This window comes from Fundulus heteroclitus, chromosome 14 (genome assembly GCF_011125445.2).
Source record: "Fundulus heteroclitus isolate FHET01 chromosome 14, MU-UCD_Fhet_4.1, whole genome shotgun sequence".
Classification (NCBI taxonomy): Eukaryota; Metazoa; Chordata; class Actinopteri; order Cyprinodontiformes; family Fundulidae; genus Fundulus; species Fundulus heteroclitus.
In genome coordinates, this window is record NC_046374.1 from 4862095 (window position 1) to 4877180 (window position 15086).

General features: G+C 38.3%; 1 protein-coding gene across 1 annotated transcript; it reads right to left on the reverse strand.

The window, feature by feature from the left end:
• Positions 1–1262: 1262 nt before the first annotated feature.
• rwdd (RWD domain containing 4) lies at positions 1263–6503 on the reverse strand. The gene is made up of 8 exons (XM_012850602.3): positions 6315–6503; positions 5899–5979; positions 4624–4733; positions 3440–3590; positions 3099–3204; positions 1964–2013; positions 1846–1848; positions 1263–1749 (listed from the first exon to the last, which is right to left on the reverse strand). The coding sequence occupies exons 1-8, from the start codon at positions 6336–6338 to the stop codon at positions 1717–1719; spliced, it is 558 nt and encodes a 185-aa protein (XP_012706056.2). The 5' UTR covers positions 6339–6503; the 3' UTR covers positions 1263–1716.
• Positions 6504–15086: the final 8583 nt, after the last annotated feature.

Genomic DNA, 15086 nt, shown 5'->3' on the forward strand with positions numbered 1-15086 from the left:
ATGCATCGGTTGTCTGTCTCCCTTTAGTTAGTATGTGTACTTCCTTAAATAATTTGGTTGGGATTGGGTCTAATATACAAATTGATGGTTTAGATGAAGCTAATATTTTAGATAACTCAGAAATCTCAACTGAATCGAAACAGTCCAAACACGATCAGGTTCTAAAGATACCCCCAGTGCTGCCTCACTTACTGAGGATGAGGTGATCCTGATTGGTAGAAAAGGTAACCAGTGAGGCACAGAGCTTGAACAGCGGCGGATCTGGGGTTGCAATGCATAGAAAGTGCTATATTTCCTACAGGATTCTGCCTCCAAGAATCCTATAGGAAATATAGCACCCCTGTGCAGATTAGCGGACCCCATTAGTCACTGATTTTGTTCAAGAGCAAAGATAAACAGAAATAATTTCCATGAGCTTTTTGAGTAAATAAAGCTCAGAATCAGCTTCAACTGATAATGAATAAAAACAAGAACTTTGACTTTGTTACAACTTTGTTCTCAATGAAGACAATTTTGGTACAAACATAATTTTTTTTGTAAATATGCATGAATTAATGTTTCTACAAAAGGGAAAGACATGGCTTGATTAGTGCAACTAAGCATGGTGTTGATCTGGGCACTATGACTGTCAGAGACAACCTGGAAGAAGAAACTATCTGTGGTGACTGTTTTATTTTAAACTAATGCTCTGTAGCACCAACCTGAAGGTAAAAGTGTAAAGTTTCTGTCCAGGATGTGTGGGGTCTGCAGAGGTATTTGCTGCCCTTTTCTTTCTGACATTAGACCTGTACTAGTCCTGGGAGGAGGGCAGGGTCAGACCATGTGATCCTCTCTGTAGAACTGATTGTTCATTATAGTTTGGATCTGGGAAGTCCATGTTGTGGAGGGCATGCTCTTTATTCTTCAGTGTAAAGTGCTGACATTACCTGTATTGTGGAAGAACCAAACTATACAGCAATGTTTGTGTACAAAACAGATTGCATAATTGAAAGGAACTGATTCAGAATTTAATTGGAAAAATCTGCAAAAATAATAATTACAAAATCTGTTTCTTTGCAAAAAAACAGAAACTTTGTAGTTATTTATGGAAGATAAAACATTAAGTACCAAAGTTACGTTGGTATGATTTAAAATGTTTAAAGTAGGTAGGTCTCAAAAACATGCTGTAGGATTCATAATTTAACGGAATTAGGCCAAACTGCATCAGTATTGACTGAGGGAAGTCCACCTTTACTAGTGAACAACAAAAACAAACAAGCAGCTGACAAAATGCGAGTTTAATTTTTATATAAACATTTCCAGATTTACAATTTATAAAGAAAAGTTAACATCAAAATAGGAAAACGATTAAGGGTAGTATTTTCTGTTACATTAAAAATGTCTATTCTTTGAAAAAGTTACACAGCACCTTAAAGTAACAGCGGAACACCAGTTTTGATCCAACGTCATCGTCTTCAGTGTGTAACTGAAAACACGGCAGTGACAGTCAGGACGTCTGAGCAGGTAAAACTCCACCCTGATGGAGGACAGACAACCTGCTCACCTGACTGTGGAGCAGAAACACCACAGATAACAACGATGGGGTGTGTTTATGGCGCAAGCAGCCGTGCTGAGTGTCCCACATCACTCAGGCTGCCTGTGAAGGCATCTGTAGAGGAGCAGCAGCAACTACAATGAGTTTGGCGTTCAAGCGTGAAGCGTGAGACTTCTTCTGCTCTAGTCGTCATCCTTTCCTCCTGTTCTACTCAGCTGTGCAGGGACATCAGGAAAAACAATGAGACTTTATAATGTGGCCCGAAATGAGGAAAATATAATTAACTACAAAACTGGCTGTCTTGTACTTACATGCTGGAGGTTGGTCAGGCAGCCATTTTGAAGGAATAGAGAAGGACAAAGTTAACAAATGAAAGCTCAAAAAGTATCCAGTTTGCCATCTGGTGGGAAAAGAAGGTATTGCACCTACCTTGATCACATCCACCCAGTTCCAACCTCTAGGTAGCTCCCCTTTATTGTCTGAAACACAAAGAATATTTAAAGTGTTAACTGCTGAAAACCACAGTACAGATGCCAAAAAAGAAAAGAAAAGAAGATAAATTAAAATGGCTGTACACCTTAAGCTCTGAAATACAATTAGGACTTAAAAAGAATATCAAGATGTCTTTTTAATTGTGGAAATGTTCTGCATGCACACATGCAGGCTGTTTGTTGGCCAACATTTAATACATTCTGGACAGAACTTAAAAATCCGTTTCAGACTATAATATTACGTCTGTCTTTCAAAAGTGTTGCTTTTTCTATTTGAGACTGAATGCAAGTTGGAATATATATTATATTCCAAATTAGTTAATGTACAGTTCACTATGACATTTTTGTGACTTTATAAAGACAACAATGCATTTCACAACTGCATAATCACTTGGCAACTCTGGAGGAGCAATAGAGATCCACACCTCAGGCTGGAACATCAATTGACGGGATAAAGGACGACCATTCCATTCACCATTCTACTCTTTATGTAAGTATTGTAAGATAGAAGTTGCTGAAAGACGTTACCTTCCAACAGGACAACAGCCCTAAACATGCAGACAGAGCTACAATCGAATGGTTTCAATCAAAGTTTATTCATGTGTTATAATGGCATAGTCCATCCCTACCTAAAGCCAACATGCAATAAATCAGGATCTGTGGCAAAATTTAAAAATAGATTTTTTCACATATGCTCTCCACCCAATCTGTCTGATCGTGTGTTATCCAGCAAAGCAGAACGACCACAGATTTCAGTCCCCAGATGTGCAAAGACAGACGTACCCTAAAAGACTTACAGCTGTATTTGCAGCAAAATATGAATGCAAATGATTGACACACCTGTAAAAACATTTTCCACATTTATGCACTAGTTTGAGTTGATTAAATGTAGCAAACAATGACCATGGAAGAAACCTTTTTTGGTTGGTCTCAGCGAACTGGAAAAAAAGATCTGACTTTAAAGCATTACAACATCTGAGCTGCTCAGAGCCAACTTTGATCAGTAACTAAAGGGCCGTTGCATCATTATTGATTACTTTACTAGTTCAATTTTAAAAGCAAGAATACCCCACCTGTTCTGTTAATCATTCTTCGTTTCTGTGCTTTTGTCAGCTGCTCCTTCTTTTCTCTCTTCTTTGCTGCAGAGGGAGCCGTCACCTCAGTGTTTGATGTCAGGGTCTGCCACACAGACAAATATTAACCTGGTAGTTTCCTAAAACCTCAAGACACATCCCAACACCTGATACTGAAGTTTTAGAAAAGGTTACCTCTAATCTACTACTCTAAATCTAAAAGAAATCATCAGAAACATCTAGAATAAGCGGAAGGGTTTAAATTAACAGAATCTCTGCCGCAGTCACGCTTTACTGAGCAGGAAAAGCAGGAAAAAGCAATGAAGTTTAAATATACTGACCACAGCAGTCACAACAGGCCTGTGGCTCTCCATGAGTGCCTCCTGGTTCTCCTTTGCCCACTCAAACAGAGTATACATCATGGCAGAGCCAAGGTTTGCCTCTACCTGCTCCTCCAGCTTCGATAGGATGAGCTGCTTCGTCTCTGCAGAGCTGTTATCAGAAAGAAAACAGACTTCCAAAATATCCAGGAACTACAGAATGGGTCTACAGTCTTAAACACTAGCTAAGAAAACATGTTTTAGCTGTGCAGGCTTACATAGCAACCCAAACTATTTTGAGTACATTGCAAAAGTACTTTCCCCACATTTTTTCACCTAACAACCAATAACCGTAATGCATTGTTGTGGGATTTGACGCGATACACCGACACAAAGCAGTGCATAACTGTGAAGTGGAAGGAAAACGATACATGGCTTTAAATTTAAATCACTAATAAATGAAAAGGAAATGAAAATGAAACATGTGGCGTATCCAACTTTATTCTGATATTGTTATATAAAATCCAAGGCAACAGAAAGATGAGACCAACGTGGAACGTTTTGGCATGCGTGAATTATGCTATGTGTGGTGGAAACACTGCACATTAGCTTAGACACATAAGCTCACTGTAGAACATGGCTTTGGCAGTATTATTATGAACTATAATAATGCCGGTTTGCTTAATTAATAAAACATTTTAAATAATGCCGGACCGAGCCTGGCCCTCTGCAATGCCTCGCAATAGAGCCGCAGCTTGGCGTGATCAAAGCCCATCCATCCATCACCTTTCTTCATTGTTTCGCTGGAAGATGCTAATAGCCGTTAGCCGCTTCCTTATTTTAACACCTGCTGCGCATGCGTAGTACATACTTGCATTAAAATCGTAAATAAACACTAAAGGCTTTATTTGCTAACAAATTGAGCAAAAACAAAGAACAATACACCAAAATAACAACTATTACACCAGCAGGATGTGATCATCTTTCTTAACTTTGTATGCGACCAGAGTGAGCTATCGACGATTAAATAATGATAAAAAAAGTCAAATAACGTGGCAATGCACCCTTAAGGTTCCACTGGTTCTTCCAGTCTACTCAGCACAGTTCCATGGTAGAACATGAACATGTCAGGGGGAACATTAATGTTGCTCATGCAATACTGATAAAAGATTATTTTTTAATTTACCCCACTTCTTCCAACTTACATTCTGTTGTTGAAAAAAGCATCCAGGCAGATTTGTGGTGCTGTCTCTGGATACGTGTCTGGCCATGTGACATCCAGGATGAACGCTTTCCTGTCCTCAAGGTCCCCAACCTGTTAGTTCAACCAAAAGGTAAACCAGTAAACAGACTGTACAACACTTAGATTAGTTTGCTACTGATTTGCTGTCATGGCAAAAAGAGGCCGCAGTGACACAGACGTGTTTTCTGGATTCAACATAGACTTTATTTAGATTTCTTTGGTACTTAGAGGAACTAAAAAAAAAACACTACAAAGAGTTGGAGGTTTTATAAATTCTGCAATTTCTTGTATGATAAAGATCAATTTTGGACTAAATCCATGGTTCTGACCTTTGAGCAACTTTGTTATCCCTTTGGTTCAGCACCACAGGCCTTCATGATTTTAGACAATGCACATGTAATCACCCAATTGTTCCTAGATTGTTCCTCTCAGAGTAGCCAGCTTTGTTCAGAGCAGTGCTTTTTGGCAGAATTGGGGGTGGACCCCACTTGCTTGCATGGAAAAACATTCACACATAAATTGTATCAGGATGATTCACCATTAGCAAAGCACAGAACCTTTTCTTCTCTGGACAAATTACGCTTCAGGAATACTTTCGAGGAAGTCATTTTGCATCAATCTCCAGCTCACCATCTTTGTCCTTCCTGTCACCCTCCTCTTAATGTTTATTTTTAAGAGTGGCTCCAGTGCCACCCTTTTCGACACGAGCCCATTGTCCTAAGGTTTTAGTTTTACCTTGAAGCATTCACACCAACCTGGTACCAATACTGAGCATGCTCTGCACCTGTGGCACCTTTAGCCTTCTTTGCAACTCAACTCCTCACCATCAGTTTCCTTACCAGTGAGATCATTTTCATGCAAAGCAGTAATAGACGCACACTTTTTTTGGAGGCAACTACAGCTAACACAAAAGGACAAGCAGATCTTTGTTCTTATGGCAAACAGTATGTTAATTAGATCAAATGACAATTTTCAGCTGGACTTTTTCATAGCTTCACCTGAGCTGGTGACTAAATTATAACAACATGAAGTTAACTGATCATTTTGTGTTCGATGAAGCTTATACAACTCTTTACAATTGTTATTATTTTTAACATCTGATCATTCTGAGCAACGATCTAAATATATTCTGAGCTGTCGGCCCAAAAACTGTAGCTTCAGAGCTTGCAAAGCCCATTTGTGCCACAGTGAGACTGAAGGAGCCAGAAGAGGTAGCGGTGCCTGGGATGGTACCCACCCTGAACTGGAAGGAAACTGGACTGATCTCCTTGAAGCACTCATCCCCCTCATAGATGGAGCGAAGAGCTTCCAGCTCCATCTTGGAGAAAAAGACAACAGTTTAATATAATCGCTGTAGCAAGGAATCTGATAATGTCACTCCAAAAACAGCAATAAAACAGCAGCATAATGTTGCAGATTTCTGTAGCTAACGAATAATGTTATGCCGGTAGCATTCTCCCTTTAACCCCATAAAAATGTAAAATACGGTGACACGTCGCTCACTATCCTGAATGTGGTAGAGCTGACCTGGACAGTTCTAATGGACGGAGCTTTGCTAACAGCTAACCTGGTAGTGGCTCCACTCTGTCATAGTTTTTAGCAGCTAGCCGCTAACATCAGCTAGCCTCCAGGTGCTACGTTGCTGCTTCATACCTCCTGATCCTCGTTAGCTGTCATGTTGCCCCCACGGCTTCTACGTCATACGGTCCACGCGCACAGATTCACCCTAAAACAGAAGCAGTTATCAGCACGTTTCTCTCCTTACACCCGGATCATGTCAGAACTTCCCAAGCCGGGTGCTGCAGTCTTGCGTCTCATACTCATACAACAGCACACGCATGCGCACTCCGCAATTGAAGGCACATGGTTCGAACTTTCACCACGAAAATATAGAAATGGTTATTACAGCCTTATTGCAAACAATCAAGTCCACATAGTAAAGACGAAACCAAATGCAGGGTCCATGGAAGATACAAATGGAGATGCGGTGTGTTTCAGACAGTTTCCAGAATCTTGAAGAATATCTATACCTATTATTATATTACTATTATTACCGATTATTACCTATTGTTGTCAGATCACTTATAACTATACAGTTAAAACCCGGTGATATTTGGGCTTTATACAACCCATAAAATGCATACAATTTTTCTAAATGTCTGACATTAAATCTGAATAAACTTTTCCTGGTTTAGGTCAGTTAGAAATACCAAAAAGGATTTCTATTTGGTTAATGCCAGAATAAAGAGACATTTTTAAATTACTTTTTAAATTACTTTGAAATTCAAAAGTTCACAGATTGTTAAGTGTAAAAATAAGAAATAAATACTACAGGCATAAAGTTTAGAGTGCAACATTCCCCCATACCCACACACAACACAACACAACACAACACAGAAGATGACATCATTAAATAGGTGTTCAAATTGAGCATCCACACACATTTTTACAAATGCACATATACCTTATCTATTGTTAATGACTTGGTACTGAAAACAAGTTTGTATTTCCATGTGTATTCTGCTTTGAGAATGCAACCTTATATTTAAACTTGTATAAAGGTTTATGTATAAACTTTTATACATAAAAGTGTATTTGACCTAAACTGTTAAGAAATGAAATTATTTATTGGTAAAGAAGAATTTTCTAACTGAAAAAAGCTACATAACACAATATTTTCATTATAGACTTGCACTGGTGATTTTGCACACAAATGTATAGATTTCAATAACTAGTAATAACGATACTCCCTGAAAGTTCCCTGAGAACATGCCCATAAAACATTGAGAACATAGAGACTGTACTGCAGCAACCTAAGAAATACAACCTTCCATAGCTACTGATCACCTTCTACACTGCCATCATCCAGTCTGTCTTATGTTCATCCATCTCTGTGTGGTTTAGTTCATCCACACAGCTAGACAGGTCCAAAGCACAACAAACAATTAAAACTGCAGAGAGGATCATCAGGACTGACCTTTTATCCATTCATGACCTGTCCAGGTCCAGGTCCAGGAAAATATAATATAGCTGTCAACCCAACACATCCTGGTGACAGGTTATTGCATTTTACCTTGAGGTTGGTGCTATAGAGCACCGATGGCAAAAAGACAGCCTATGCAGAGACAGCTTCTATCCCCAGGGGGTGTCTCAGATGAACACTTTACAGTCAGGGTAGCCAACTATTCTGCTGTTGAAAAAAAGCAGTCTCATACCTATTGCCCCTGTTCCAATGTATTTTTCTGTTAGAGATTGCAGTTACTGTTCTGCTTGCTATTACTTGCCTGTCTGCCTGTTTTTTGGGGTTTTTTTTACACGATGTGTTAGAATCCAAAGTCAAATTTTTTGTTTGCACCCACAAACTAAAAAAAAAAAGTTGATTCTGATTACTAATTTAGTCACAATCCAGGAGACTTGTCTTCACGACTGCACTTGCACACAGGATTTGCAGGATCTCCATAAAGATTGAATTTTGTGCGAAGTAGGGTTTCCTTGTTTCACCTTTTGCCAAAATTAGAAATATTCTTTCCAGGAGTGATGCTGAAAAACTAATCCATGCATTTGTCACTTGAGGGCTGAACTATTGTAATTCTTTTATATCAGGAAGTCCACGAAATACAACTCAAAGTCTCCTGCAGATCCAGAACACTGCAGCAAGAGTTATAATGAAAATTAACAAGAGATTATATTTCTCCTATTCTAGCTTCATGTTAAATCAAGAATTCAATCTAAAATTCTCCCTCTCATGTATAAAGCCCTTAATGTTCGACTTTTCTCCACAAGATTGAAAAAATGGCTCAAAGACAATCAAAAGTGTGAACACTAAACTGGCTTGTGCTGTATTGTTTGTTTTAACTTCTCTTGTTTTTTATGCATTTGTGTGTCTTTACTAACCTCCCTCCCCGTAATGCTTACACCTTTTAAAAGCCTAACCAGGGACGAAGGCTGCAAATTAGCCCATGGCTACAAGCCTTATGTACTTGGACATCGGCTACCTGTTTGGTTGCAATGTTTAATTGTGCTGTCCCTGTCAAATAAATAAATAAATAAAAAATAAAAATAATAATCAAGCGCCATCATATATCAGAGGTCTTATTGAGAATGAGATATCGGTGCCAAAGCCGAAAACGAAAGTTGAGACTAAGTGTCTGGAATCTGGAGACAAGTTTAGGTTTTCATAAATGGGAAGACAATAGGGTTTAGATTAAAAAAATTAATTGGGAGGCTAAAGTTGCTACGAAGCTGAGAGAACTGTGGAAACCGTTGGAGTAGATATCTGAGAAGGTGACAAAACCTTTCTCCTTGCAATCTGTCTGTATGATTTGATTGAATTTGACTTTGTAAAGTGCCTTAAGATGACATGTGTTATGATTTGGCACTATATAAATAAAATGGAATTGAATTGAATTGATAATGTGCAGAACGGAGAGTGCTATATGTTATCAATCAGGCTGGCCAAGTTAGTTCTGATTTGCTCATGACTCTTTCAGCCATTGTGATTCTGTCTCTTACGCTTCAAAAGCAAACTTAAAACCTTGCAAATGTCTTTAACTATATGTCAATATGCCCTAGCTATGTTACAAGGCCAAAAATCACATGTTCCAAAGGTGATTGGGATGGTGAAAGCAATATTATCCTCCATTTATGTTAAAATATAATCTGACAAAACACAAGAGGGCGCTAAAAGCTTTTTTTTTTCTTCTCAAAGGTAGCCTGACTAAGACCAGTTCAAATCTTCCTGTGTGCTCACAAGGTCATTTTGGCATCATAAAGATCATCCGAGTAGACCAAAATATTACATTGAGGTTTAAATGATCAACCGATTCATACACTAGTTGGTCTACAGAACATTATGGCAACAGTTATGAATACAATATTTGCTCTATGGGTTGTTGGATTCTTTCTAAATTTGGTTTAATTAATTAAAATTATTTCACCCATGAAATGCAAATTATTTGATTGACCCAAAGGAGATCAATGCAATGCAATCTATGTACTCTGTTTGATCATCTCTCAGCTAGAATTCATTTACAGTGCATCTCACATTAATTTGGCACCCCTGGTAAATATGTGTAAACATGGGCCATGTGTGGGAAGGGTGCTCAATATATACAAATACATAGTTGGTCTAAAAACATGTCTTTTGCAGTTTGTTTTTTTCCAGGTAAAGTCCCGCTCCAGATAAACATTTAAGCTTTGCTTTCATTTCCGTTATATACATGTCATTTCCTACTAGTAGAAGATGTATGACCAAAATCAGCCACCAATACCTCCAGTTGTAATTTTGTCATGGAGAGTTGGCGTGTTGCTCCTTAGACCATCTGGGCTATCAGCACAGAGGCCTCCAGCTTGGCTTTAGCATGTGTCTATTTTTCCTAATGGCAATACATTGAATGTATTCTAATAATTAAACTTCTATGTAAACTTTTATTATAAGAATTTTCTGTACATCAAAGTTTTACATTTGAATATCCCTGTTTTAGTAGGGCTTATTGAATTCTATGCATTTTATTTACATAGCATCTACAATTGACATTTGACATTTGACAAAACAAACAGATAAATCTGATTAAAATTCAGAATCAGAATTTAATTTGTTGACCAAGTATTTTGGTCAACAATCTGATGTGATATTGTTGTTGTGCATGGCATGCAACCTATACAGATAATTAAAAGACATGAAGTATATATTGCACGATATAAAGTTGTAAAGTATTACATACATTCCAGTTCTAAACAATATAAAATACAATGCGGTCATCAGTCATTGCATTTCTTAAAAGAGAGAAATCAGACCAGGGTTTTCTGTGGCTTGGCAAATGGATGAGACACTGTACAACCGTCACTGATGAAGATTTATGAAGGTGTAGGTTGGTGCTTAATCAGTTTTAAATCGTGAATATAAAACTAGAATATACACAATGCTCACACATAAATTAGATAGTAAGGTTTTCAAATTTCTGAAAGAGAACTTTGGACATTTATGAAATTGATAAAACTGTTAGTAAAACAATGAATTGCGCATAATGTTTCTTTCTGTAAATTCAATGAGAACTTTACAGGCTGATATGGAAGACAAGCTAGATAACCTCCATTAAAAAGCAATGAAAATCTTATTGATCCAAAACTGCAAGTGAGATCCAGAGGCCGAGGAGTTAGAATCCCCTTTGTCGAAAAACATTTGTTCTGTCTTGCCTGAAAAGTCTCTTTTTCCCAGGCCTTCTTAGTAGTTAAGTCTAACAGACATCTAGCTATTATGAAATGAATTAACATCACAATGATGAAGCTTTTCAAACAAATTCCAGCTTGAAGTGGTTTTTAAATAACATCTGCTATTTTGGGAGTGAGTGCATGTGTGTGTGTACTTAAAAACATTTATTTGTGCATTTTACTTGTAAAGTACCTTTAATTGGTCCTCATTTTTTTTGGGCCAAGAATTAGGTTCAGGACTAAGGTGTCAATTAAGTTTAGGGTTAGGCATATACTGGTAAAGGGTTAGGGCCAAGGTTAATGTGTGTGTGTGTGTGTGTGTGTGTGCGCGCGCGCGCATGTGGATGTGTGTGTGCATGCACTGCTGAGTGAGAACCATTTTTGTATTTTACCAGCAAAATGAGGAAACTTTGGGAAAGTGAATACCTTTTCCAGGTCCTCGTTTTTATTGGGCTAGGGGTTAGGTTTAGGATTAAGGTAGGATTTGAGTTTAGGTTAAGATTAGGTACATACAGGTAATTGTTAGGTTTAGGGTTACCTTTACCACAGACATAACTCGCTGCTCCTTCTCCGTGTGTCAGCTTGATGTTTCAACCCACCTGTCTGCCCTCCTATAATTAATCCTGTAAATCTGCTTCCATATTTGTTGCCCTATTCAGAGACAATGCTCAATCTGAATACCCTTATAGAGTAAGGACTCTTTAGCCAAAGCAGAAGTGCATTAGCGGTCGTCACGATAAGTGCTGTCTGAATACTGCAGTCAGTAAGGAAGGAGGTAGGAAAAGAAGCCTTTATGCTCCCTACTGCAGCTGGTTTTGCCTAGGAATATCCCTTACCGGCACTAAGAAGCCTTAAGGTATCCCACAATCCTTTGTATGACATGACGTAGAAGCACAGCGCCTTCATTGAAATAAACGAAAATGTCCGGAGAGAAGAGAGTGCACTCATAGTTCATTTTTGGAAGGCTGCAGGCCCAGATTTGACTCGCATCATCCAAGTGTGTTTCCGTCATGTAATGACGTCGAAGTTAAAGGCTGTCTGAAATTGGCACAGCAGTCCAAGGCTCCTTTCCTCCCCACAAAAAAGTTATTACTGTTGACCCTATGAAAAGTCAAGGAATAGGAGCTAGAAGCTGTTATTAGGGGTATTCGGATCGGATGAGCCAACCTTTCATTGACTGACAAAAATGGTCTAAAGGTGAATTCCCACCAGCCATGTTTAGTCCACGTTAATCAGACTCTGGTTTGTTTGCTTTTGTTTGCTTTGTTTTGCAGAAAGTTCGGATCATTTGGGGAGGTGTGAATGCACAATCGAACTCCAATGTGGACCAAAACAGCAAACTCACATTTACCTCAAAACCTCGGTCTAGGCTCGGTTGAACTGAACTCTCAATCGGTTTGAATGCATATGGGAATGCAAAGTGGACCTGAGGCTGCTCCAAAAGCAGGAAGTGGACTACAGCGGAGGCCAATCTGGCTGAATATAATTGTAATTGTGCAATAATACCAATGAAGTAATTCTTATATTGTAAATACCTTGCTCGACGTGTGTAGCATGAAATCAGTTAAATTAAGCTGTATGGGCCCCCACTCTCTCACTGCCGCCTCATACGGAGCCGACTCACCTGCCTTGTGTAAAATAAAACAATCTCCATGGTCCTCTGCCTCGTACTCTGCTAATGCTAATCCGACTGTTGAATTGTACTTGTCTGGTACACTTGCCAAAGACAGCATTGCAATCACACAGCAAACATCTACATTTTTGCTGTGTGAAAGCAAACCGCACCAGCTGAAAATTTGCAATTTGGTCCCCAATCGAACCGAATCTATCAGGCTATCGAGTATGAAAACAACATAATTTTCATATGACAGTGGCCCAGTTATAAGTAATTTAAAATTAGCATAGAAAATGTTGTACCAGTTTTTCACATAGGCTGAGTTTTGAAAGAATGTGACTAATTGCGAAAGAAACAAAACAGTAGTATTGGATGTGAAGTGCGTAAAAAAAACAATCAGTTTAGGTTTGATGAAAACATTTTTTTTTTTGCTGACCCAGATAATGACAATATGTTTGACGTCAAAAAACTGAGTTAAAATGTTTGCTTAACCAGGCTGAAAGAAGTTGTCAAATATGAATCATGTTTTTAGATCTTACAGTCAAATCAAAGTGTTCCGCTGTTTTCTTCATTGAAATTACACTTGTGCTTTGACATCTTGTAAATGGCAGCCAGCAGCGGTGGTACCAGCACTGCCCTACTGTTTCATCTGTAGGGAGAGTAGAACCACCCACAAGATAGGAGTTCAGAGATGATGTCACACGAAACGAAGGCTCTCTTAATCTATACATCTCACCAGTCAGTTTAACAACGTGCCTATTGGTCCCATTAAAAACAATGACTACTTGTATATTTTCATTATGTATGAATATCACCACCCCACCAGTCGCCCAAGAGAGAATGTGAAAAGTGGACATGTGTTAGCATTTCTAGAACGATCTAGTTAGAAAGTCCACTTTTCTGCTGACAGTCTGCTAGCTCAAAGGAGCTAGTTTACAGTTGGATTATGCTATAGGGTTTGTGGGACCATAGAGTATGTGTGATACAACATACTGCTCTGACACCTCCGCTCACTGAATAATAAACTGGATGACCTGCGCCTACAAGCTGCCCCTGCTACAAACTCTCAAAGTATGGCCTTATCACTTTTACTGAAATATGGTTCAGCAATGCTAGTTTTATAACACATCACATGTTAGGACAGAATTATATAAACTCTAAAATCTAAACTCTGATAAATCACAAGGAGGAGGGGTTTACTTATACTTCAGAGACAGATGGTGTTGCAACTTTGCTGTCATAGACAAAATCTCCAACCCTAAGCTTCGAACTCTTGTGTGTAACCCTGAGACCTTGATTACCTTCCTTGTGAGTTTACAAACATATTTCTGTGTGTTGTTTACATTCCTCACATGGAGCAGCCAGCCAGATTTCCAACTGTGTCTATTATCATCTTAATGACAAACCTGATGCTCCACTAATTATACTTGCCGACTTCATCCACTGCAGCTTGAATACATTTATGCCTAGTGTTTATCAGTATGTTCAGTGTAATAAGGAATAATAATACTCTTGACAGGTGTTATGGGAACATTAAACAAGCCTACACTGTCAGAGTTAGACCTTCCTCGGGCAATTCAGGCCATAATGTTATCCAGCTCCTCCTCTCCTATAAATCAGCATTTAAATCAAACAAAGCTGAAGCACAGTCTGTTAAAGTGTAGTCTACTGATAAAATTGAGGAGGGGAACGGGTGCTTCCTGTGTACAGACTGAGTCCTTTTCTTCTTGGATTACCATTATTTGCAGAATCAATTACTTAGGCCTACTACCTTCATTATTAATTGATTAAATTGTTCTAAGATAGCAAATTAAGAAATACCCAAACAACAAGCCTTACATCACAAGAATGCACCTATTTCTACATATTGTACTTAAGAACATTGTTATATGTTATGTTATATTTATATCCAAATCTTAAATATATATATCTGAATATTAAATCTATATCTAAATCTATATCTCATATCTAAATCTTAAATCATTCAAAGCGCAAAAACCTGGGAGCCACATGATGAGATGATAATACTGATCTTACTGAATGAAAAATAGTCACTTATAGAGGTAAACCAGGTAAAATACACACACGGAGGCAAGGAGCAAACGGATGGTGACATAAAGGGGAATCTGACAACTGGGGAAAGCGACAGGTGGTTTATATAGAGCAGAGAAGACAGCAACTGGGCAGGTTAAGGTAATCAAATAATTATGAAAGCAATTAAGGGAGGTGTAGAGGAGAGGGAGGATGACCAGAATATTATTTTAAGACAGTGAATGCCAGGCTTAAATAATACATATATTAAATATATCAGGATATATTAAATCCCATATCAAACAGGTTTTCAGGGTTTATTTTTTTCACCTCTGGAATATCGCCAAAATTAGAAATATTTGTTCCAGGAGTGATGCTGAAAAACTAGTCCATGCATTTGTTACTTCAAGGCTGGACTATTGTAATTCTTTACTATCAGGAAGTATCCTGATATCCAAGATGCTGTTCAAAGCCTTCAACTGCTGCAACAAGAGTTCTGATGAAAATTAAAAAAAGATCATATTTCTCCTATTTTAGCTTCCCTTTACTGGCTACCTGTTAAATCAAGA

Coding starts and splice junctions, on each gene's coding strand:
- rwdd (XM_012850602.3), bottom strand. CDS start 6,338: ATGACAGCTAACGAGGATCAGGAG. Junction 4,734..5,898: donor CAGTTTCCTTCCAGTTCAGG/GTGGGTACCATC, acceptor TTGAACTAACAG/GTTGGGGACCTTGAGGACAG. Junction 3,591..4,623: donor GCTTTTTTCAACAACAGAAT/GTAAGTTGGAAG, acceptor TTCTGATAACAG/CTCTGCAGAGACGAAGCAGC.